We start from the raw sequence: 24,316 nt of genomic DNA, 5'->3' as shown, positions 1-24,316 counted from the left end.
GTATATGTATATCTACATAAAATATGATGCAGTCAGTCAAATAGTTGGTGGTAGCTTCCTTAATCGAGTAACACAGTTAGTGTCTTTGCCATGCTTTGCCTCTGCTTGCCTGGTTGTTCAAAGTGCCTGTAGTACATGAGCGAACATTAGTTAAGAACCGAGATGAAACAGGACATATGGAGTGCAAATGAACCATTTGTGGGGACTAATTAGTTATTTATACCCTAAATTGATTGTAATTAACAAAAACACACATTTCAGACAACCAGACGTTGTTCAACCATAGATATTTGTGAATATACTTGGGGTGTTGTCTTTAATATTCCATTCACATAAAATGTTGACAAAACATTCTAATGTCATGTCATCTTAATAAAGTAATCTATTTTTTCATCTATTTTCATTATAGTGCTACTATAGCAACAATAAATATAAAATAAAGCAACAAGGACAGCATAAAACAAGCATCAAAATGTTTTTTGCAGAACAATGTAGACAAGCAGGCAGTGAACACACACTCAATACTTCTGTCAAAGATGATTGATTCTTGTCTTTTTCAGAGCATGTTTCTGGATATCTCCTCTATCATGAAGAAGTGAAGCGACAGGGCCAACATCATGGCCTGAGGACCTGTGTTCCACAGCCCAGCTGGGTCACAAACAGGGGCACAAACTGTATCAATGATCCAGCCATCAACATTGATCCTCAAGTCACGTGGGACCAAGTCCAGTCAGTTAGCCATGATGAGGATTCAGTGCCAAGGAAGCCCAGTATGTTTTGGATATGAAGCACCTTATAATGCCTACATGTGGGTACTAGAAGGAAAGGATTGTACCTTTTTAAAAACATCTTTTTATGTGTTGGCTGATTTTTAAGAATGAGATGATGGATTATGGAGCAAACTCCTCAGAGGTTTGCTCCTGCGACTTTAAAGCTTCAAATACGTTGATTAGAATATGTGTCTGTGTATAGTCAGTTATATGCAGTTATTTCATGAGAAATGATGATGCTTTATACTATATTCAGATTAAATGCTTTTTAACAAAACAGCAATCATTTTGTCAGCAGATATTCAAATCCATAGTCTTAAGTCCACACCACACTGGAGAATTCTCATGCTTTTTGTTTATTTCTCAACAAAAATGGCCTATTTTTCTCTTCTTTAAAACTTTTTTCATATCAAATAAACAAAACATGACATGTTGCACAATATTTACAAAAAAATCTCAACAAAACACAGGTCATTTGAGCATTCAGAGATTAGAAAGAAAGAAAGAAAGAAAGAAAGAAAGAAAGAAAGAAAGAAATCAAAATTACTGAATCTGCATTTAACAGTCATGTTTGCAGGTATTTAAAATAAAAGGACACGTAAAAAATGGCTCACCAAAATATACAAATACAATGAAGTAACCACTGTAAAAAGTTAGAAACAATGCCACAGAAACTGCCTACATGTCTATCATACAGTCCTTACCCATAAGAAGAGGTATGCTGAATCGTCCAGGTAGATAAGTGCTTAGAGTCCGTTCAACTGAACTTAAAAAAATTTGAATCTGAGATCCAAGTGGCCCCGATCACCACATTCTGTAAACAGATGGGATTCAATAAGTACTTCTTTAGTGCGCCAACATGTACTGTGATTGCAGATTGAAGGCATTTGATTCCAAAATACTAACATCCATGAGGGAAAACTGTTCCCTGATAACCACTTCTCAACGTTTAAATTACTGTTGTGCCTAGAGTAGTGCTGCATTGTAAGATGTCAGAAACTTTAAAACATCCTGTAAAGAATAATGTACAGATGTTTAATCGACTATTTGTCCTAACAGCTACCACTTTTGTTGATATCTGACGTTGTGTTCATATGACAGCACACTGTGCATGCCAGCAGTTCTAAATCATGTACCATAGCACCAAGAGTCTGCAGCATAATGAACACACCATCAACATTGTCAGAGGATCAGCTATTGTTCTGAAAACATGCTAAATTAAAAGGACCATACCAATGTTTTTTTTTTTTCTTTTTTTTGCATTTACATTACTACAGCTGAACATTTTCCAAGTTCTGGTTTAGTTTTTAAAAGTCGTCCAGAAAACTCTCACTGTTCAACTTGCAGAGACTTGAAACTTGCTTGCTAATCTGTCACAGTGAACACCACAGCAGCTTTTACTCTTTTTACAATCACAATGATGTAACCCTGACAAAATTAAAAGCACATGATGTATCAACTCAGGCAATTGTCAAATCTTCATAAGTTAATGTTTACTCCATAAACAAATAAGTGAAGTGAAACCATGTGTGATAGATGGCAGTAATATTAATACAAAAGAAAAAGTAAACATTGGCATGTCCCTTTAGATTCCATTATCAGCATGTTGAATTTAAAATTGAGCTTGTTTTACATGTCTGACTAACCAGTGCTAACTAGTCAACTAAAACTATTAGACACTGATGACTGGTATATGTATATGGAAGCCGATTAGAACCATTTGAGTCATAATTTAATGACATGTTCATGTCAGACTTCAGATTTGTGACTATTTTTCAAAATTCTACTTTTTGTGCTCTAATCATATTCCATACATGAGGAGGATTGTGCAGTGTCCATATTATACTCTCAGATTTGGACTTCAAAAATGTAATTTTTATAGATTTTTAAAATCTCTGTAGCTTCAGTTGAACCAACAGGTGTTGTTTGTAGCAGGAGAGGACTTGAGTCAAAATGAGGCACAGAATCATTTCATGACATTTATTCATCTGTTACGTTCTGTAAAAAAAAGTTATTAATTATTACATTATTTAATGCAACAAAATGATCTGAAGCCTCATTTTTACAGGAATGTAACTGACTATTGACATCAAGTACATTTTCATATTTCAAACTGTTGGTCCTATTTTAAATCTTGGTGACACTTAGAGAGCATTTAGCTTTTCTGCTAAGAGACCCACATCTGTTAATATTAAATAAATACATTGTTAAATAATCACTGTTTTAAAACTTGATGATTATTGTGGAATGTTGTTTCTTTTCACTATGAAACATATTACAGGTCATTTTATTTTGGTTATTAACACAACTCTGTAATTCCTTCTCAGTTTCTTGGTTATGTTTTGTCTGTATTTATTGATCTGATTATTTCCTTTAATTAATATTGCACACGTTGGGTCTCCATACTTTCAGGGTGCTGGATTTCAGTTTTTGTCACAAAGGCGAGCTTTATGTATAATCAAACAAAAATGATTTTATGCTGTTTGTGTTTCCCCCTCGAGGTGTCATTTTTAACAAACAGTGGGGGTCATGTGGTTTCTTAAAGCTGCCGTGTGGTTTCCTCTCAGTGGTCTCAATGGTTTTTCCCTCACTCATAGTTTGGCCTCTGTAACCTCTAAGGCAGGAAGTTGTAGCTGCACTTGTCAGATGCATTTTTTTTTCTCACAAATTCATCAACACTTTGAACTCGTGAATAAAAAAAGAACTTCACCAGCTTTTCTATTTAACTTAATTTCCAGGTCTTAGTTCTATCTTTACAAAACAAACAGAACAGATAATACATAAAATTGTAAACATACTCACGCCCCTTTAAGTTCAAATATTACAGCTTGAGTAAGTACATGTGTCATTTGGAAATGAAGACTTAGTTTTCATGAAATCATCAACAATAAAAAAAAAAAAAAATCTATTCTAAGAAAGGGTGACCTACATTTTACATCTATGCAATTTTCCTCTACACCCGACCCGACCCAACCCAACCCAACCCCCAACAACAAGAGTCCAAATAAATAAATTAACAAGTTCACATTAAGGAATGAAAGTCTATGAAAACCAGCTGAGTCGTGTTCTTCAGTGTACTCTGAGCATTCAGTACATTCTAATGAGATTATCATTGGCTAACAGGTCCTGTGGTGATGTCATGGGTACGGTCACTTGTTTTTTTTTGTTGTTTTTTTTTCAACAACATTTTATGTTTTCATTCGAGACCTCTCTGGGATGCTGAAGCTTACTAACACGGTCAGGCTGCCATTATAATACAGAGCCACATGGTTTTTATTCAAATATTCCACTCCTTGTGGGAAACAGAAGCCCTTTATTTGAAGAGCTAATAACACATTTCTGATAAATCAAGTGGAATGAAAAATTGCGACTTTGAGTTTCTAGTTTGGGCTTCCTGCACTAAACATGACTTCAACACAAAAGAAGCCCAAACATGGTCAGCATGGACATCCACAGGCAGCAGCAGCACTCGGGCCTGCCACGTGCCTCACCATTGACTTTTCAACAGCAGATGAATTTGGCATCTCCCTAAATCAATAACATGCCAGTTTGTTTGGAGCTCTGAGTTACGTAGCACACACTATTCAGGATACTGATCTGTAAGTAGAAACTGATCATTTTGTTTAGTATTTCAAATTCACATGTGTATTTGAAATTGTGGGTGTCTTACACCAACATACTGTACCAAATACATTTAGTAGGGATATCTGTCTTATGTACAATACAAGAACAGTGCAGCTAAATACATGATTACCATAAGTACAAACATTTAGTTCACTACTTAGAAGACAATAAATAAACGGGTCATAAAGAGGACTTGTGATCAGCATCAATGACCTCACCAGTACGTTTACTTTACATTACAGCCATCCATTTTCCAAAGCATGATGCAGTATTTTTTTATGACCTTGCAGGCAGATGGATTAATAAATTCATCCCATGAACAGCATGTCTGTTGTTATTTCAGATTTTTGTTTGTTCATTAGTTTTTTGGTCCTGATCGACTCTCCAAGTCAGTTATCAATTACAATGTCAGGTAACACTTTATATAACAGCTGCAGTAATTTAATTTAATTTAAGTTTTTTAAATTTTATACTGAATATAAAATAACATGAAGTAAAAATCTAGTTTCCTGTTGAAGATCATAACATTGTTAAGTTAAATACCTGCCAAGATCTCAATAGAGATCAGCTAATATAGAATAATGTAAATCAATTGATTGGAAAATTATCATCGAATTAAATTATTATATTTGTTGAATAACTTGCTTGATTGTCATTCAGCTACACAGACTTTTCTCTGGTAAAGAAAGTTAACACTGACAACCACCTTCCAGTGCCTTGTAAGAAATAATTAGAAAACCAGTTTGACTAAGTGCGTCAACAACAAAAGCAGAAATTATGTAACGAATAAAGCTTAAGCAACTTTCCTGCATGTTGATTCTCCCACTGAGCAGGTATTAATGAAATCAACTAAGAACTATGCGTCATTCCTTGGAAAATGGTCAGCAGAAATATAAATTATGGTCTGGTAATCTATTTGAACACCAGGTGTTTGGTGCAGGACTTGTTTTAAGTGCCACGAGGAGCTGGGCAGTGCTTCAAATGTAGTTCTGTCTCTTAGCACAGATGTGAAACAAATGGGAGAAGAGTAATGTGAAGGAATGTCCATCTGAGTACAATGAAAAGTAAAAGTGAAGATCAACAAAAACAACTTTGCATAATGAGAGCTCATTTGATCATTTCATCCAATGTGTTTTAAAAATATACCTTTGGTAACAATTTACTTTAAAGTCCTGTGTCACTTAACAATTCCTGGATCACTCTGGATGTTGAGTCATGGGACTAAAGCTCATGAAATCTTTTGTGTCCGTCTTAGAGTGAGGTGAGAAGATACACATGGTTAGCCTAGCTTAGCATAGAAGAGTGGAAGCAGGGGGTAACGGCTAACCTGAACCCGAGCAACCAACACCATTAAAGCTCACTGAACATTTCGTATCTCCTTTGTTTGCTGCTATTAGTCTTCTAGTTGTAATTTGTTGTCAGAAATATCAAGAGTATCTCCATTTAGGTAAAAAGACCTCCAGTACTTCAGCATCAGGAGGCAAAATGGCTGCAAAGATCATGTTACTGCTATGAATATTAACACTAATACAATAAATGAGGATTCATGAATCACCAACACAGAACCCAACAAAAGCAGCTATCTAAACTATTCACGGGGTGACTACAGGGCTATCATCCTGTGAAACAGAAGATGCTGAAAAATCTGAACGAAGTCATGAATTTATGTATAAATGTAAACCAAATGTACACGCATAATTAATAATTATCAAGATGTGACAGGACTGTAAAGCAAAGTGTATGTTAACAGGGACATTACGGAACATTCTGAGGAATTCCTGAGTTTATCCTCCCATGATGCACGTGAGAGGGAGGGAAGCTGACAGGAAGAAGAAGTCAGGATGAGAGAGAGAGAGAGAGAGAGAGAGAGAGAGAGAGAGAGAGAGCTGCCAGTGCTTTTGTTTTTATCACCAGTCCAAAAATACCTGTTGAACAGTATTGCTGATAAGACAACGCTTGTGTTATCATTACAAAAAGAAAAAAAAAATACTTCAAATATCAACGTATAGACAAGTGTGAGTGTGTCCTCAGACTCTAAGTACAGGCCTGTCTCTTCTGTTCCTCCGTTGTGCATTTCTCAGTCATTTCCTGACAGAAATCCACTGTTACAGTGGGGCTACATACTTCCTCAGTGGACCCAAGCACCAGTGGACACTCAGGGTTCTCCTGGCCCAGACCTGACACCTCCACCCCAGGCCGCCTATCCTCCAGTTCCCCCTGGCTGGGACCCACCTCGGACAGACATGCACCGTCGCTGTGCTGCAACACAGGTGATCTGGGCTGGGACGAGCCCTCGTCAGAAGAAGGCGATGGCGGGTTGGATGTGAGGTCAATGCTGGCGGAGACGGGAGGCGGCTGGGTGCCCTGAACCTCTCTGCACACTTGCTGGGAGAGAAAGGAGAGGTTCTGCCACAGCTCGGACATACAAACCTTCAGCTGGTTGCGCTCGCTCAGCAGCTTCTCCTTCTCGCACACCTGAGTTCATAAGACAGACAAGACAGGTATCGGTATCATATGATCTATTTTATCCACTGTTAGATCAACAATAATGTAACATTTCTGCTAGATGACTAGTATGGGCTGAAATATGTGCCACCAGAAACTGAATTTGAATCATTTATATTTGAATTTGAATTGCTTAACTTGAATAATTGCATTAAAAAACTGAATTTGAATCACATAATTTGAATTTGTATCGTTCAATTTGAATCATTGCATTGAAAAACTGAATCTGAATTGTAATTTGAAATGTCAGAACTGAATGTTCAGTTCCAAACTAATAAATTAAATTTTAAATAACAATTCAGATTCAGTTTTTCATTGCAATGATTTACATTGAAAAATACAAATTCAAATCATGTGATTCAAATTCAGTTTCTGGTGGCACATATTTCAGCCCATAGACTAGCAGTTTAACCACGATCACCATCCTTAATCTTAATTTAGCAGTTTTTCTTTTAACTCTGACAACAAATGATCCTGAACCACCAAAATTATTTGTAGTTTGTCGACCAGCAGAACCCAAACCTAAAGTTGGTTGTTTTTAAAAGCAATAAGAAAATTCATTTAGTTGTTTTGCTCGGAGGACTTGTTAGGTACACCTCACTTTGAAGAATGATTCCAGTTTATTAAAATCCAGATATTTTCTTCATTTCCATTGGGTACGATAACATTTTACAATAATCTGGAACCATAATGCCTCCACTCCACATTTTGTTATTATAACATTATTATTACTACAATTAGTCATTTCAATTATAATTTAGCTGTTTTGTCATTATTATTATTGCTGCTGTGCATTTTTGTCTCTCTCCCTCTTTAAATTTAACCGGCCACAGCAGATGGCCATTCACTAATGATCATCTCAAGCATCTCATAGAAGTTTTTCCTTGCCACTGTCTCCAAGTGATTTTTCATGGTGGGAACTGTTGGGTCTCTGTAAATAACACAGACCTGGAATGCATGGAAAATGAAAGTGATATGATTTGCTGCTACATAAATAAACCTGACTTCATTTGATGATGTCAACAAAGTCCAGTAAGAAACACAAGCCGGCGATGACAGTTTAGCAGCATCATTAAAACGGCTTTATTATTTAGAGGTAAAATCAACTGCACCTGAAATGTCTATAATCATTCCTCATTGCACAGGAAAATTGTGTGGACCAGACTACAGCTAGTCCAGTCAGTCAAAGAAATGATACAAAAATACAGAAATAAAACCCAAGATCTTATAAAGTGAACTGATTCTCCAGAAGTTGAACTTCCTAGCGGTCAGTAGCTGAAAAAGATGTAATGTGTAATGTAACAATAAAACCTGAGTTGTGACGTTTCACTTGAACGCAGTGGTGATGAACAATTAGTTGTTGCTCAATAGTTTGAGGAGGTGCAGCTCTTTAATATGTCAGCCAGATGGTGTGTTACTAACTTAGAAGTGCTCTGTTATTGCTCACGTATGTTTCAGAATTGCTTGCAGAATGATGTTTGTAAGTGTGCGTGAGTATATTCATCCATGAGGTGTGTACCAGTTTGCGGATCTCGCCCTCCAGGTTCTGGATGCAATCAAGCTTCCTCTTGCGACAGCGCTGGGCGGCGATGCGGTTTTTGCTTCGGCGGCGGATGTCGTGGATAAACTCCAGCTGCTCTGAGGTCAGCTTGTGCATCTTGATGAGGATCTGGAAATCATTGCGTGGCAGGTTGGTGATCTGGTCCACAGGGAAGGGCAGCTTCACCTGAAAGAAGCACATGATTTAATTTGATTCCATGTCATGATATTATTTATTAATCTAATCACTTCATGTGTGTTTGTTTTGTCATCTGATTTAAACTCTTATAATGTATGTTGATCCTAATTAATTAATTATGTGGAAATTAAATAAAACAGTCAGCAGCTAAGCTAATAAAGAAGATAAAGAATACATATATCTAATCAATCGAATATCTAGTGAGTGGCGTTTGGTGACATGAGCAGCGCTCAACCGTAAGTAAGTAAGGCTGGAGCGATGTGTTGGTAAATCCACTAGGTGTCAGTGTTGAGCTGCTCATTGATCCCAGCAGCTCTGGCACAAAGAACAGGATGAGTTCTTTGTTTCATAGTTAGGAGCTAATTATGGCATTAATTGTGCAAAATGTTATGAACATGTGTCTTAAGACCTTCTTACTTATAATTATATAATTAAATTCAATTAATTTCCTGATTTGAATGTGTTTGATTTCTTTTATTGTCTGTTTAATGGCTAATGTGTTGTGTTTTTTTGTCATTCACTGTATTGGTTTGAACCTTTCTTTCACTCTCTCTCAGCACATTCATCCATCTCTACTGTGTGTAAGTATGTGCAGGTATTCTTTCATGCAATCAATGTTTGAATCCTGAGCTCCAGCTGTGGCCATGTTCAAAACAATTCTTTGTCTGTGCTCTTATGTTCCATTAAAGTGTTCTGCTTAATGCTCCGTGTTAACGTTGCAACAGTGTACACAAGAAAAGGCGGCTGCAGCAGCTCATGTTGTTTTCTTCATACCAGCAGTGTTCAGCGCTGCCAGTATATGCCGATGACATCATGCACTGACAACAGAGGGAAGGGAGTAGAGAGGCGAATGTGTGTGTGTGTGTTTAGGTGCTGCCTGTCCTTTACTCTATAGACATCTATATATAGCTCCATGACTCTCAGCAGTCACATAATAAGGTTGGAATGAGAAAGTGAGCCTTGGATGGTCATAAATCCCCTCACCAATCTCTCTCTCTCTCTCTCTCTCTCTCTCTCTCTCTCCCTCTCTCTCTGTTCTGGTTTCCATTTTTAACACGATGTGAATCCTTTGAGACACTCTTCTTTCCATTACTTGCTGGTGTTTATGAAAAAAAAAAAACGAGTTCCAAGTGTTCCATTAACATTTGCATTGTCAGAAACTCAAACCAATAATTGTATTAAAGATAAAGCTATTAGAATCCTGGCTATGATCTGGTTTTTGTATCCTAGTCGCCTGTTGTACATGTAAACATCATATCATGGTTTGGCAAAACACACTTGCAGGCATGCCGTCATAAACCTGCAGACTGTTATGATCAAGACACCTGTCTAAAGAAGCAGAATAAGTAATCCAGATAACTGGATTTTTACAAAGATAGCTCAGGTTCAAACTGTGTTGCCATTAGTTACCACGACAGACAGGCCGTGTTTTTTTATTTAGATTTTCAGATCAAAACATGAAAAATTTAAATATTTTTTTTCTACAGAATCCCAGTGCGGCCGAATACGGCAGCCACACTCAGACTTCACTTCGTGTCACTCTGTCATGCTGGAAACGTGCCAGTTATTGAATCCACCATTATTCAACAGAAACTGCATCTAGAAAAAACTCAAGCATTCCAATCCTAATATACTAATCATGTCAATACTAATAAATCATAGTGTAATAAGGAGGAGGCGGCAGAATGCTTCAAGTTTTAAGAGGGGGGGGGGCTTTGTGGGGTTGGCCTAATTAGAGAGAGCAGATCTGGGGTCAGTATAGCAGATGGTGGAGGGAAAGCGGACAGGACACCTTCCACCTGCCTACAGGGCGTCCTAGGGTGTGTGTGTGTGTGTGTGTGTGTGTGTGTGTGTGTGTCTGTGTCTGTGTCTGTGTCTGTGTCTGTGTCCATGCTATGAGACAACTGGGTCAGGGCAAAGAAGTGGGACAGAACACACACATACACACACACACACACACACACACACACACACAAATTACAAATTAAAACAAACCTGTTTACAATATGATTAAAATTCATTTCTACGCTACTTGTTTTAATGTATCATTATTGATATTGATCAGTATTGACTGAGCTCAGATTGATAACGTCATAAAAGTCAGATTCCTTTGTAAATACACTCATATATATCATTTTGATCTAGCTAAAGTCAGTGCAGTCTTATGTAACAGTTCTGCAATGAATCCCACCTTCATGAAGGTTAGAACGTTTAGAGTTCAGTGAAGGGAGGATGCATTAATTTTATCAAAATGTCCCAAACTAACAAACTAAGGGCTCTTTTATTGAAATCAAATCTCCAAAATTTCACGAACCACACAATCCTGGGGTGCTGTTTAGCTCAGTTAGTAGAGCAACCGCCCCATGTGTGAAGGCTCAGTCCTTGCTGTGGAAGCCCAGGGTTCGAATCCGACCTGTGGCTCTTTCCCGCATGTCAACTACATAATCCAAGCAAAAGCATCTGTTCAAATGCTGGGATGGAAGGCGTTAAAATTTATGGAGAGTGTGTGTAACAAAAGAAGAGTCTGCAGCCATTGACAAGGCTCAGATACAGTAAAGTTTTGAACTAAATGCTACCATCAGCTTGCATAGTAGGGCATGCTGTAGTCAGGTGTGTCAGAAGTAGGTATTTAGGTAAGAAAGATTCGTCTTCCATCTTTTGTTTGAGGCACTGAGCTCTACACTAACGCTACTGTCACGCAGGCAAGAAATCAACACTGGTGAATTTTCACTTCACTTCCTTCCATCGTACTCACTTCCATTCAAAGGAGTGAATAAAAACTTCACGTGTGGTAGAAAAGCAGACTCAACATTGCTGAACTTTGACCAGCAAAGCCTCAGCTAATAACAAATAGTTGTGTTTGACCACGACAGCAAACTAACTTCGTATGCAGCACGTTAAGTGCTTACTCACCTGCATTTGCTTATGTAGAAACCTGCCCTTCAGGCACTTCATTTGATCAGCAGATAATGTTTTTTTTTTTTTTTTTTTTATGCATGAAATTCATAATGAAGTGCTTGTAACAGTGCTTGAACTGGTTGTGTTGGCTGAATTAGATGTTGCTGTATTGGGTTCATTTCAAGCCCCAGGTCACACTTACAAGCTCACAATAACAAAATGCTGCTGATGTTCAGCAGTTTAGTATGTTACTAATGCTGCTAATTAACACAAAGTACACCTGATGTTGATAGGAGTGTCATTTGTTTTACAGATACTTGGTCATTAACCAAAGTATTTATTATGAGAATTAAAGCCACAGGAACACAAAGTGTTACTGAGCTTTCAGTCTGCAGCAAAGTGTTAGACGTGTTGACACACAGTGCTGTGCTTTACCAAATGCTAAATTCATTTTTTGTTTAGCTGTCTGATGTATTCTTGTTGTTGAAGACTATATGTTCCCAAATTGAATTGAACTGCCTCTTATAACACTGAAAACGTGCCATTTGTTTGAGCATTGTGAGGTTTAACCTCAATTTAAACTGTTTTTATAGTTTTTATTTGATTTTTAATGTTGACATAAAATACGACAGCCATTTGAACTGTACACAATGTGCAGCTCTGTGACTGTCTTTGCGTTGTAGTAATCAAACTCACTTGTTAAGAAAGACATTATATAACAAGCATTTAGGATATAATCACTCATCAGATGGAAAATTAGTAAGACAGCAGAAACAGCTCCTATTTTCATGCAGAACATCTCTTATGCAGTCGTTATGCTCTTAAAATGATGACAGAACATGAAATTTATGAATGGAGCCACGCTCCTTTTGCTGGTTTGTTGGTTTACGTTGCATTAAAAAATAAATTCTTAACTCACTGCTGCTTTGTTGATTTCCATTTTACACTCAGTGTAGCTGAGCCTTTACAGTTACAAAACTGTGACTTTGTAAAATGTTTATAGAGAATTCAGTTGATTGCTGCATCCCTTACAGGCACACATTCACAATTGCTAGCTCTATAGAGTATATACTGTATACTGTATAATGCATCATATGTAATATAATGTATAATATGACTGACACATCCACACGCCACAACAATTCAAATCTAATAAAGCTATTCTGTGTGTGTGTGTGTGTGTGTGTGTGTGTGTGTGTGTGTGTGTGGATGTGTGTGTGTGTGTGTGTGTGTGTGTGTGTGTGTGTGTGTGTGTGTGTGTGTGTGTGTGTGTGTGTGTATGTGCGAGAGAGAGAGAGAGAGAGAGAGCAAGAGCAAGAGAGAGACATCTCACATCTCATCAGATAATGCATGTGCTTAGGGATCGCCATGGCAACCATACAGCTCTTTTAAGCCATTAAGGAGTGTGAGTAACACTTTATATTAGGGAACACATATTCACTGTTAACCAGGGGCATACTAGCCCTCTATTAGTAATTATTAAGCACATATTAACACCTTATTCTATCTCTATTACGCCATGAATTAAGATTTTTCCCATTAACTCCTAATTATTGCTTATTGACTGTAAATGAATGCATTGTTGTTTCTGAATAATGATGTGAATAACCAGTGGGTTATTGGGGCCTTGTAGTTAATGGCGAATATGTGTTCCCTAATCTAAAAGTGTTACCGGAGTGTGTGTTAGAGTGTTAGTGTGTTAGAAGTGCGTCATTTCTCACGAGAGGAAAACTGTCTAAGAATAGTCCCAGCTGTAGATCACACCTAGAATGTCTTACACATTCATAGAACACTTATTGCTTTGAGGTGGTTGATACTTTGTATCAGATGTTAAGAGTGAAAATCACATTATCTGGCTTACAGCAGCACCACGTCTGTGTCTTATGTAGACAGATTTACTCATGAACTGACACGAGGGGAACTTTACACTACACATGATTTCATTTGTATTTTTTTAAAGTACCAAATTGTATGTAGCTTAAATTTGCCTCTGAGTCACAGAAATATGGATATATGAATGGATATGAATGGATATGAAGTGTTTCAGAGATATCAGAACACAGAACACTTTGAGTTAAATGCTAACTTCAGCATGCTAACATGCTTGTGCTATTAGTTTAGACTGCAGAAAAATTGTCTCTGGTGACTTTCCACACTGTTATTTGCAACTGTTTTTTTTTCTTCTTTTTTTTTTTAAATGCATGGGTTGCTGTGGTAACAACATAGGTGCCAGTAACTACATATGCTGATGATACAGTAAAGATCTGACTGAGTTTTTAAAATCAATCTGGATATGCCAAAAAATGACTTGTTCTGCCAGTCTGAACAGTCTATAATCATAATGCCAACATTCTGATGTTAGCAGGTACAATGTTGTATAATCATGTTCACTATCTTAGTATAGCGTGTTAGCATGTGTTTTGCTAGCAGGCTTCCCCAGTGGCCTTAGGCTAATGGCTTTAGGAAAACAGGATACAATGTTGGCGTGGAGTCAATAAGTTCACTGTGTGCTACTCATTATTATTTTGTTACATTCTGCATCATGAAAATTCATAGTGACAACCTGGTAGGTTCTGATTTGAGCTAATGTTAGCTTTTTCTAGATAACTGCTGATTAACTGAGTCAGTTCACTGATGACTCTTATATTTGTGCTACTGTCAGGCTACATTTGAGCAGGTTCCTGATAAAACATTTTTAGTGGTTTTATGACAAACGTTTAAAAAAACAAACAAACAAAAAAAACCTGACTGATTTCTACTTGTTAATGAAGAAACTGATTCATGAAAATCTTGGGATAGGGTCCAGACTAGATCAGTCTTGGGGGGTAGTTGAATTTACCTTGATAATAACACAGAGGGTAATCCTGGACAAAAAAGTATAATAAAGGACTAGACCAACCTCAGGGCCAGAGACTCTGGAGATGCCGCTTTCACTGTCCCCCTCTGAGAAAGAGCCTGATTCGTCGCTGGAGTTGCCACCGCTTGCACCGAATCCCCGTTCACTTTTGATCTTGTTGCAACCCTGAGAGAAGACCACCTCTCCACTGTGGGGGTTCCTCTGCTCCACTACCCCAGCCAGGCAGTGAGACAGTCCAGAGGTGGAGCCTGAGTGTGGAGATGACGAGAAGTCAAAATGGGGAAGGCTGGAAGGTGAGCTACCACTGCCTGTGTCCTCTGGGTAAGAGAATGAGGAACGGGAGCTGGAAGTTTGGGTTCGGGGCTCAGAAGGAGGAGGGGAGTGGGCTGATGTTTTGATGGGAATAGGGCAGCTGGTGGTGAGGCATGACTGACCAGAAGAAGGAGCTTCAACCTGCATCAGGGTTGAGACTTTTTCTCTGAACTTCTCATCCATGTAAGAATGGGCCAACATTTGTCGCTCGCTACCTGCTGAAGAGAAAATAACACTGCATCTGTCTAGTTCACCCTCATGTTTAGAGGACGATGCTTTGGACACCGGCCTTTCCATGTTCTTGCCAATACCAGTCAGTGCTGCTGGTATCACATCTGCAACGCCGGTCTTGAGGTCCACTCGACCCAAAGATTCTCTCTTATCCCTCTGCCTTTCTTTGACTAGTTCCCTGTAGTGGTTGAGTGACAGTCTGTTGGTGAGTAGCTGTTGGATGGTAGTGCTGGGCACACTGCTGAGATCCAGGCCACCTCTTTGGAGGTACGAGCGCAGGCAGGAAGAGGGCGAACCTCTGCTCGGAGAGTGCTCAGCTGCTACTGGAACCCCTTCTACCTCTAGCTCCATCTCCAGTACCTCCTCTGTACACAACTCTGTGTTGCAACCACTTCTTTCATCTCCTTCTTCCTCAAACACAAATTGTTCCTCTTTGATCCTGGAGGGTGTAAGAAGAGTTTGTGTAGCACTTCTGTCTGTAAGCTGTGAGCTCACAGGGCTGACTGAGGTATGGTTGGCCAAAATAACATTGTCACTGCCATGGTTCTCTCCATTGTGCTTGTTGTCACAGATCTGGTACTGATATTTCCTGTATTTAGGACACTGAGAAAGGTCAGCGGGAGGAGATACAGTATTTGCTACATGATTGCTCTGCTGCCTTGCCTCTGTAGAATCATCCAAGGATACTCCCTCAGAAAAGACAGCTCCCTCAGCCGTAATGTCGTCATCATATTCCACCTTGCTGTTACTGGCATGTTGGTCGTCATTCTGTAGCTGGGCTTGAAGGAACCGGAAGCAAGAGTCCTCCAGATTGTGAACACCCAGGAAGTCAGCACACAGGATTACCTCATGGATGTTTTCTCGGCTTAAAACCAGCTTTGCTGTGTAGGCAAACTGGAGCAGCGGAGCGAAACCTTTAGCGGTAACCTGTAGAGGGGAGAAGAGAAGAAATTCTAATAAAATTTTCATTTTGAAGTGTGAGATAAAAGAATGGTTTTACTGTCAGCGCCTTAGGAACTCTTTTATAAGTGAGCAAACGTTACATCAAAGCAGCTCCAGATGAAGACAGAGGCAATGATAATATCTGACATGCACAAAGTCAGAAACATTGTGCTGACTAAACTACAGTATTACGTTTTATTGTTTTTTGTACGGATCTGAGCAGTACTGACAAAATTGTCAGCATTGCCACATCTGTCTACCTTGCAGCTTCTAGCTTCTCCAGGGAAATGAAGTCCAGGAGCCCTTTTGATGTAACCATTTTTTTTTGTTACTAAAACCGGCTAGGGGGGACACTGATAGGTTGAAATGACCTTTAGACAATACACATTCAAATAGTAAAAATGATATAATGTACATCTGCACAAACACCACCTCTATCAGTACAATAACAGAGATGTCATATTCACTGCCCTGAATTCATCTTATTTCAACAAAAACAATGTTTTTATACAATTTACTCCAGCTGTTTCTTCTTTGCCACATTTCTAATAAATGTTGAGCTACCATTAACTCAACACTGTGATTTTCTAACATGAAGAGAAGACTGAAAATTCTGGGGTCAGTGCTGCAGTGCAACTTAACATTGTTCTAGGAAAAAAGGTAAAGTGGCATGCCTGACATGATGTACTGAGGAAATGGACACTATACTGAGTTCATCAATATACAACATTAACTGTAGAACAGGGGGAAATAAGTCTGTCCCAAACAAAGGCCTCTCTGCCAGTAAGGACTGTTACAATAACCTGCACTGCAGTGTTTTTGTCCTGTAAAATATAGAACACAAAAATGTAATACAAGTTAATGAAAGTGATCCAAAACCCCTAAAACCTCTTCCTATTATTTTAGTCAGATTATTTTAGGACTCAAACTGATTAACTGATTAAATAAATAAATAATGATATCATGGTATGTTACAACATTATGACATTATTTACAGGAAATTAGAATACAGATTGAGACTTGAACAAAGAGGTGGTGAGTTTTTTTTCATAGTCATAGTTATTCTGCTATATTCCAGCTTTATCAATCTTACATGCCTCATCTTCCCTCCTGGATCCTTTCCTTCCTTCCCTCTCTCTCCACCTTTCCCCCTCTCATCCCCCCTGCTTTCTTCTCATTCCCTGCAGTAAGCATGGCTACTATCATATGCGTGATGTTGAATCTGTGTGTGTGTTGCTGTATGTTTGCATGTTCTCTGTATTGCTCTGCGTGCATGTGTGTGTGCATGTGTGTGTACATGAAAATGCATGTATGTGTGTGTGTATGTAAGCCTATTTTCAGCTAGCATCAGCAGTTGCTGCCTCCTGTGCAGTAACAGATCTTTATACATGCAGAGAGGAGCCAGGAAAGGCTGCAGACCAACCTTACTAATGAGAAGCAGCAGAGAGAAAGACGGCAGAGGAGGGAGACGGGAATAATCATTCAAGTATGATTGATCTTTAACCACTTAACATCAAGCTTTCACCTTATATTCCCACTTTAGCTCTGAGGATTCAATCGTGTTATTCTCCACTGTCTAACTTGATATATATATATATATATATATTACTGTATCATACTGAAGCTGTATTATATGTACACTGACAGAAATATTCAAACCCAAGAATTCTTTTTTTTTTTTGTCTGCACCTTTCCACAAAATATGAAAAATTCAGATGTCTTGTGAATCATACACCAAACCTTCACTTGAATTTAAAACAGAGGTCTGTGAACAATCTGAAGCCAGCCCATTGGCTGTTTTGTTGGATAAATAACACTTGTCAAATTCAGAAGGAAATCAGGAGATTCAATAATCACACATTATATTAAAAGCTGAAGTAACAAAGTTAGAGAAACTAGCAAGAGACAACTTGAATTTGAAAGTATGCAATCAAAAAAAAATCTCACCCTCTCCTTTCAGGCTGTTCACCTGAACACATTTTCACAGACAATGGTAGACAGACAGGTAGATGGAGAGGTAGACAGGCAGGTAGGCCACCCAAATAATTTCATTGTGTCATGAGATAAGTTTTGTTTTGATATGGCGCTATATAAATAAAATTGAATTGAATTCAACTGAATTCTGACTGAATGGAATGATTTGCTGTGCTTATTACAGCGATATGGAGTGACATATATATTTGTTTCAACTTGACACCTCTTCTTTACATCATCATCATCATCATCATTGTCATCATCATCATCATCAATAGAAATTTAGGAGGAATTTAGGTGAAATGACATCCTGTTCAGGGATTACAAGGGAACTCAATCAGTGTCGACAAAAGATCAGTCTATTTTCAGAACACAGCATTACTGATACTGATTGGCTGATCAGTACAGTGAGCAAATTCATTTACATCTCAATCTGATGATCTATAATATTAGTGAAACTATGGCTAGGGAGCCAAGAAATACACAGATTTTTAATTTGATTTAATTAATTTCATTTATAGAGAGCCCAGAGGAGTGACATAACACCTTGTCCACAGTGGACAATCAGTCTACAGCCAACAAACATGGCCACAGCAGCATCAAAAGAGCAACGTTTGATGAAAATTCAGTCACAGAGGTGAAGTAAAAACATTACACCAATAACAAAGTGACTTTTTATGACTTATTTAGTATCTATGTTGCACCATCCGTTTTATTTAACTAACTGCTCCAATATTGTTTTTTTGTGAAGAAGTTGTTACACAGCTGGTGAAGACAGTTTTATTGTCTCATATTTAATTGAATCGGTTCTTCAGGTGCACATGAGAAAAATAAGTCAGGTGTTTCCAGTCTTTTCCACTGTTCTTTACTGCCATGTTACGAGAACCCAGAAAGCTGAGCAGAACATAACATAGCATTGTCCTTAATCCAAAAAAGACTGAAGTCCACACCCAAATTTGTTTATCACTGAGCCATAACGAGTTCCAGTAATTTATGAGAGGGTGAGTGATGGGACAGCAGAGAGGATGTGGAAAATAAAGCGGTCATTAGGGGATGGAAGTGGTGGAGGCCTGTGCGAGTGATTACTGTATAAGGTGGAGTCACACAGACATATTAATCAATATGACAGATCTGGGGCATTATATGGTAACATCAGCCACTGGGACAGGAGCTGTTCCCCAATCAGCCCCAGTGGTGGATGGATGGAAGCGGCGCCAACTAACAAGGTAACCGCATTGATATTCATGCCCAACATGTTTTCATAAACAGATCAATTTGTGTCAACCCTCCATCCATGTGCCCTGTGTCCTCTTTCAACCTTATTTATCTGTAGAAGGTCAAGTAAGCTCTGTGCTTATGTCCAGCACCTCTGTCCCTGATTTACATCCACGCTGTCCTACTGAGCTGCCTACAGTCAGCCTGTAAAGAGGTTACCACACGGTTCAGACCAATCAGCGTCCTTTGATAAATTACTGGTATAAGGTTGAGGTGTAAAGAGGTTAGCGTAGATGATGCTAGTATCAGTCATAGCTGAAGAGTATGTCTTCAATATTTAAAATACTTCGAAAGAAATAACACACAGCGATTCTTGTATTATCCTGCTTATTAGACTGCTGCTTACTTTACATTTGTCAAAGTATTGACGTAAAATTATTTTTCTGCGTCCACTGTCGTCTTCAAGATGAATGATCAGTACTGTCCATAGGAACAGTCTGTACATAACAGACTCGTAAATACAGACCAATCAGATTTTAGAATTCAACAGGGCCGTTGTTACCAGGGCTCTAACTCATCATCACTAACTGTCCCAATTTAATTTAGACCATCCCAAATTAAAACTGACCGTCCCAATTACAAAATGGTTGTTGCTCCTTAATAAAATTATTTCACAAATTAAAGTGGCATGCTCCAATCTGAGGAGGTGACGTATTTTCCGTATGATTATTCCGTATTATTTTACTATGATATACTATCCCTATCCCTTCATGTGTGTTATATGTATTTTATGATAGTTATGTCTTACATTGCATTTCAGTGGTAAGGACTTGACCCCCTCTATGACAACTCCCCACAAAAGAAAATCCAATAATCACACACACATCACGCGACCATTAATGATGAGGTGTATGGAGGTGTGAAAGCAGGGAGAGTTTTTAACTCCACCACCTACTGGAGTACGATTCATTGCATCTCAGACTGAAGAATGAATCAGAATCAAAACAGACATTTTTGACTTAGTCTCTCATATGGGTCAAACACTAGACACTAGAAAGATTTTTGTCTGACGGCAAGTGTTTCCCTGAGACCAAACTGAAATGTCTTCATCAGGGTTATTCTCTCAGACTTCCGAAGTTTTCCTGTTACATTTCTTTCTAAAGATGACCTGAGACTACTGAAGTCACTGAAGTCACTGAAGACACTGAACCTGAATCCAAACTCTTTTTTTTCTGTGTTCTCGGTGTGGCCCTTTACCTTGTCTGGCAGATTAATGATGGGCTCCACTTCGCCTGGTGATCCGTTGTGCCCCAACAGAGCCTGCAGGAAGTAGCGGCTACTGGCAGCGAGGACAGCCCTGTGTGCGCGCACCTCCCTTCCCTCCACCAGTATGGTGACGTCACACAGGATGCCCTGCCGCCGCTGCTCCTCCAGGCTCAACAGCACATTGGCACAGTGGACCTTGGATTCGTACACGTACACGGGCGCTACCGCCTCACCATCCTGCTCCTCGCCTGTCGACATTACTCCCTCGAACACCCTGCACAGAAGAAACACAGACAAGACCACACCATGTGAGCAAGATACACACAATGAATACACAAAGGCAACAGTAAGAAGTGCATTTGGGAAAATGAGAGAAATCTGAAGTATGGGGAAAGTTTACGGATCACAAATTTGTACATTTTTGCTTTTGTTTTATGAAGCATCAGCAAATAACATAAACCCCCCAGTGCCTGAACATCATTATGTTTTCAATGAGCCAGTAAAATCAAGTATTGCAGTAAAATGTTTTAAAGGTGTAGGTATCAAAACTACATCATGTGTTTTCAGACACAACACGGCAACACAGCAACACTGCACTCTGCGCTGTTTTCAATGGCTTTTACTGCACTGCAACCTTTTTCAATGCATCAAGCAAAGCACGACGTACATCACCAGCACGCTGCCGGAGCATTAAAAGAGCGCTAAAAGATGTGAAATATTTCACGGTTTGTTGAAACACTGACACTGAATTCCTGACTTTAGTTTGCATGAAGGAGCTGAATGAGTGTAAAGAGTTAGAAAAGTGAACAGGGCTGAAAAGACTGAATCTTATATGGTAATAATAATAATAATAATAAGAATAATAATAATAATATATAAAAAAAATAATAATAATGTCATTTTAGTGTATTTTTCTGTTTTGTTTTTTTTACAGATTTTTAAAAATATATATAAATATTTATATTTCACTTACAAACATAGACTGTGGATCCACATGTCGAATGTTTTTTTTTTTTTAAACCCCAAAACATTTTTTACAGTGTGGAGTTTCTAGCTGAAAAGATGAATAAATAGATGAAGTTGAAAATCCACAAAACTGTGAAAAATGTGTGAATTTTTCAACATTCTTCTCTGTTCATTTTAATGGACCAAAACTGCCAGAAAACCTGGAATATTTCAGAAAACATGAAAGGTGTAAATGCGAAAAGTTTCTCCAACTTCTCCAATGAGAAATGTGAACAGATTTAAGTGCCAAAAAACATGAAATAGAATAAAGAAATTTGGCATGTAGACCATGTTCCAACATTTTGTCTCAGTGCAAGGATTTCCTGTTTTTCTCCAATTGGCATATGGAAACTGAACATCTTCAGATTTTGGACTGCAGTGAAAAATAGAAACAAACAAAAGAACTATGAATTTATTGAGCACAGTGATTCTCATGAGATTTTAAAGAAACCTTTCTGATATTTAAAGAGCAGAATGATAGTACTGACTGAACTGACCTGTAATACACTGACATATGTGTGTAAAGGTGTTACTATCCACACACATATCTATAGATATATATTAGAGTAGATGAATATAAGGTAGCCTTCCACATTGATTGCAGGCAGCTCTGTCCATTGTGTTTCACTTCAGCGCTGTGGCACATAAAGCCTCGACACAGACAGCTGAGCATGCAGTCTGTCTCATCTGCCCTTGGCTTTGTATGTGTGTGTGTGTGTGTGTGTGTGTGTGTGCTTGTGCGCGTGCAGGGATAGAGAGGGGCTGCTTTGTGCTGAGTCATGGTTTTTGTATAGGCAGAGCCCAGCACCGGGGGCTTGCTGAAGTAGTGCTCTCTGGCTGTTCTCCCTGTGGCCCGTGGGGCAATCATCTCAGCATTGTAGATCATGTCCTGCTCCCCCTCAGGAACACTTCAGGCTCACACTGTTCTCTATCGCTTTTCATGATGCTTGCAAATTGTTCACTGCCACTGTTTACCCACTGCAGCACTGCTTTGCCTGCTGGAAGTGGAAACAAAAGAAAGGGGAAGATATATTCATTACATCGCTCTTTGTCGTGGACTGTATTCATCAGACTGGATCACACTCTGCTTTAATCTTCCTGCACTTGTACCAGCTGACCAAAACAAACAAAACAACACTTCCTCACGTAACAGTCCAACCTGATGTGATTGTACCTCATGGTGGAACTAGAAACCAGGACAATTCATTCAACAGTGGAATTTTATCACCGTTTTACAGAAGTCTGTGGTGAATAGTCATTATAACTGACAGACCGACCATTCATTTTGTCTGTTGTTTCATGCACCTCTCGTGGCTGTCATCAGCAGATCCATTCAACGACGAGTGCCAATTTTTGTCAAACTAAACTGGGTAAAAAACGCTGATGAGACTGAGAGCTCTGGAACAAAGTAGAGAAGAACATTTGTCAACGATGAACCTTCAGGTTTGTCTATTTTACACAAAAAAGGGTTCTTGCACTGAACGTCCATTTAACAGCCTGTGGAGTACAAGTATCAAACAAACTGAGTATGATAAATATAATGGCTCAGTTTGATTAAGAATACCCTATATAAATATTTAATGAGGAGAAGTAGATCTTGAAATCAATACTGATTTTAAGGGGAAACTTGACAGCCATTTTGACCTTTTCTATGAGCTAGAGCAACAATCAGGAGGTAATGTATACCTGTTTAAAGACATTCAAGGAGGTGGGTGCTGAACCCAGAGACCACTTTATAGACAATCCTTAGTGATTTTAATTTAGCCAGTGGAGCTCGATGAGCAGCGGGGTAACATGACCTTTTGTGTTTATTCAATAATTGAACATCAACCGATTCTAGGTGAGATTGCTCTTCTCCCTGTCACAGGTCACTCTGCTGAATAAACTTTGCAGTAACACCAATATACTGTATTACAACAAGCATTACAGACTGATATCTATATATCAGACTAATGATGGATGTTATACTTTGCTGCCTTTGGAATCAGAGCAAATACACTCATGTTGTCTGATGAGAACCTCTCGAGGATGTTAAGTAGCAGTGCTGAAGCTGATAAAGTGTCTGAAACAGATGGAGGTTATTAAGGAAACAGATGATCATAGTTAAGAATTCAGAATAAGAAAAACAGTTATTATATGGTGAAATTTAGAGGTCACGCTGAGGTCTTATTTAAGTCTGATTCTGTAGTTTAATGAATGTGGAGAAGAAGACTGAAAGAAAACTTACACCCCTTTTATGTTTCAATGTGTGAATGTTATTGTTGTGATGGAATCTTGATTCATTCCAACATAAATTAATTGAAGATGATAGTGATACGTGTTATAACATTACCTGTTCGTGGGTCATTATGTCTGGAAGACAAATGTTGGGAGTGTTCTGGTTAAGGAATTGATTCTGGGATGCGTATCAAGAGTTTCGGTTGCATTCGTGCAGAGTTTTCAGTCTGTCATTACACTTTGTTCTTGCAGATTACTTGAGATGTGAGTGCCCATAGCTCTGCAGTCACTACTGACTCTACCATTACAACAAAACACAGATTGACAGATGATTTTGCCTCTCTTTCTACGCCTCGTGTTGAATTAGCCCAGTCTTTGACGTTTAAAGCCATGCTTCTTCAGGTTCCCCTCCCCTCCATGCTGGGTAAATTGCACAGAGACAGTTGATGGGCTTTGGTAAACAAGGCATTGCCAGCGGTTTCATCATCTTATCTGGGCTGTGTTTTAATATGTGTGAGGAGAGGGTGGCATGTTTTAGCAGCAGATTGGGCCGACAGGCAGCTAACTGATATCCATAATCCCCAAACTGTAAAATTACAAGTGGGGAGTGGAAGTGAGCTAAAAATCACCTGCTGAAGTGAAGAAGAGCAGCCGCTCCAACACAGTCTGTTAAACTAAATCACTGACTGGATGTTTAGACAGAAAACACTTGGATATGTGTCAGAGTGGATTTTCTGTTAAAAACACAGAAATGCTGTACAC

The 24,316-nt window shown here is 38.7% G+C and overlaps 1 protein-coding gene across 1 annotated transcript in view; it reads right to left on the bottom strand.

Moving 5' to 3' along the window:
• Window positions 1–657: 657 nt before the first annotated feature.
• The window catches only part of LOC104928168 (transcription regulator protein BACH2), a 45,342-nt gene continuing 21,683 nt past the window's right edge, over window positions 658–24,316 (bottom strand). Inside the window, exons 2-5 of the mRNA XM_010742397.3 lie at window positions 20,324–20,606; window positions 14,435–15,862; window positions 8,419–8,625; window positions 658–6,869 (exon numbers count right to left, since the gene is read on the bottom strand). Of these exons, the coding sequence (XP_010740699.1) occupies window positions 6,429–6,869; window positions 8,419–8,625; window positions 14,435–15,862; window positions 20,324–20,590 (2,343 nt within the window). The 5' untranslated portion in view covers window positions 20,591–20,606 and the 3' untranslated portion in view covers window positions 658–6,428. The remainder of the gene's footprint in view (window positions 6,870–8,418; window positions 8,626–14,434; window positions 15,863–20,323; window positions 20,607–24,316) is intronic.

The sequence above is a fragment of the Larimichthys crocea genome, chromosome V (genome assembly GCF_000972845.2).
Source record: "Larimichthys crocea isolate SSNF chromosome V, L_crocea_2.0, whole genome shotgun sequence".
NCBI classification, from domain to species: domain Eukaryota; kingdom Metazoa; phylum Chordata; class Actinopteri; family Sciaenidae; genus Larimichthys; species Larimichthys crocea.
This window is presented reverse-complemented; position numbering and strand designations above follow the sequence as displayed.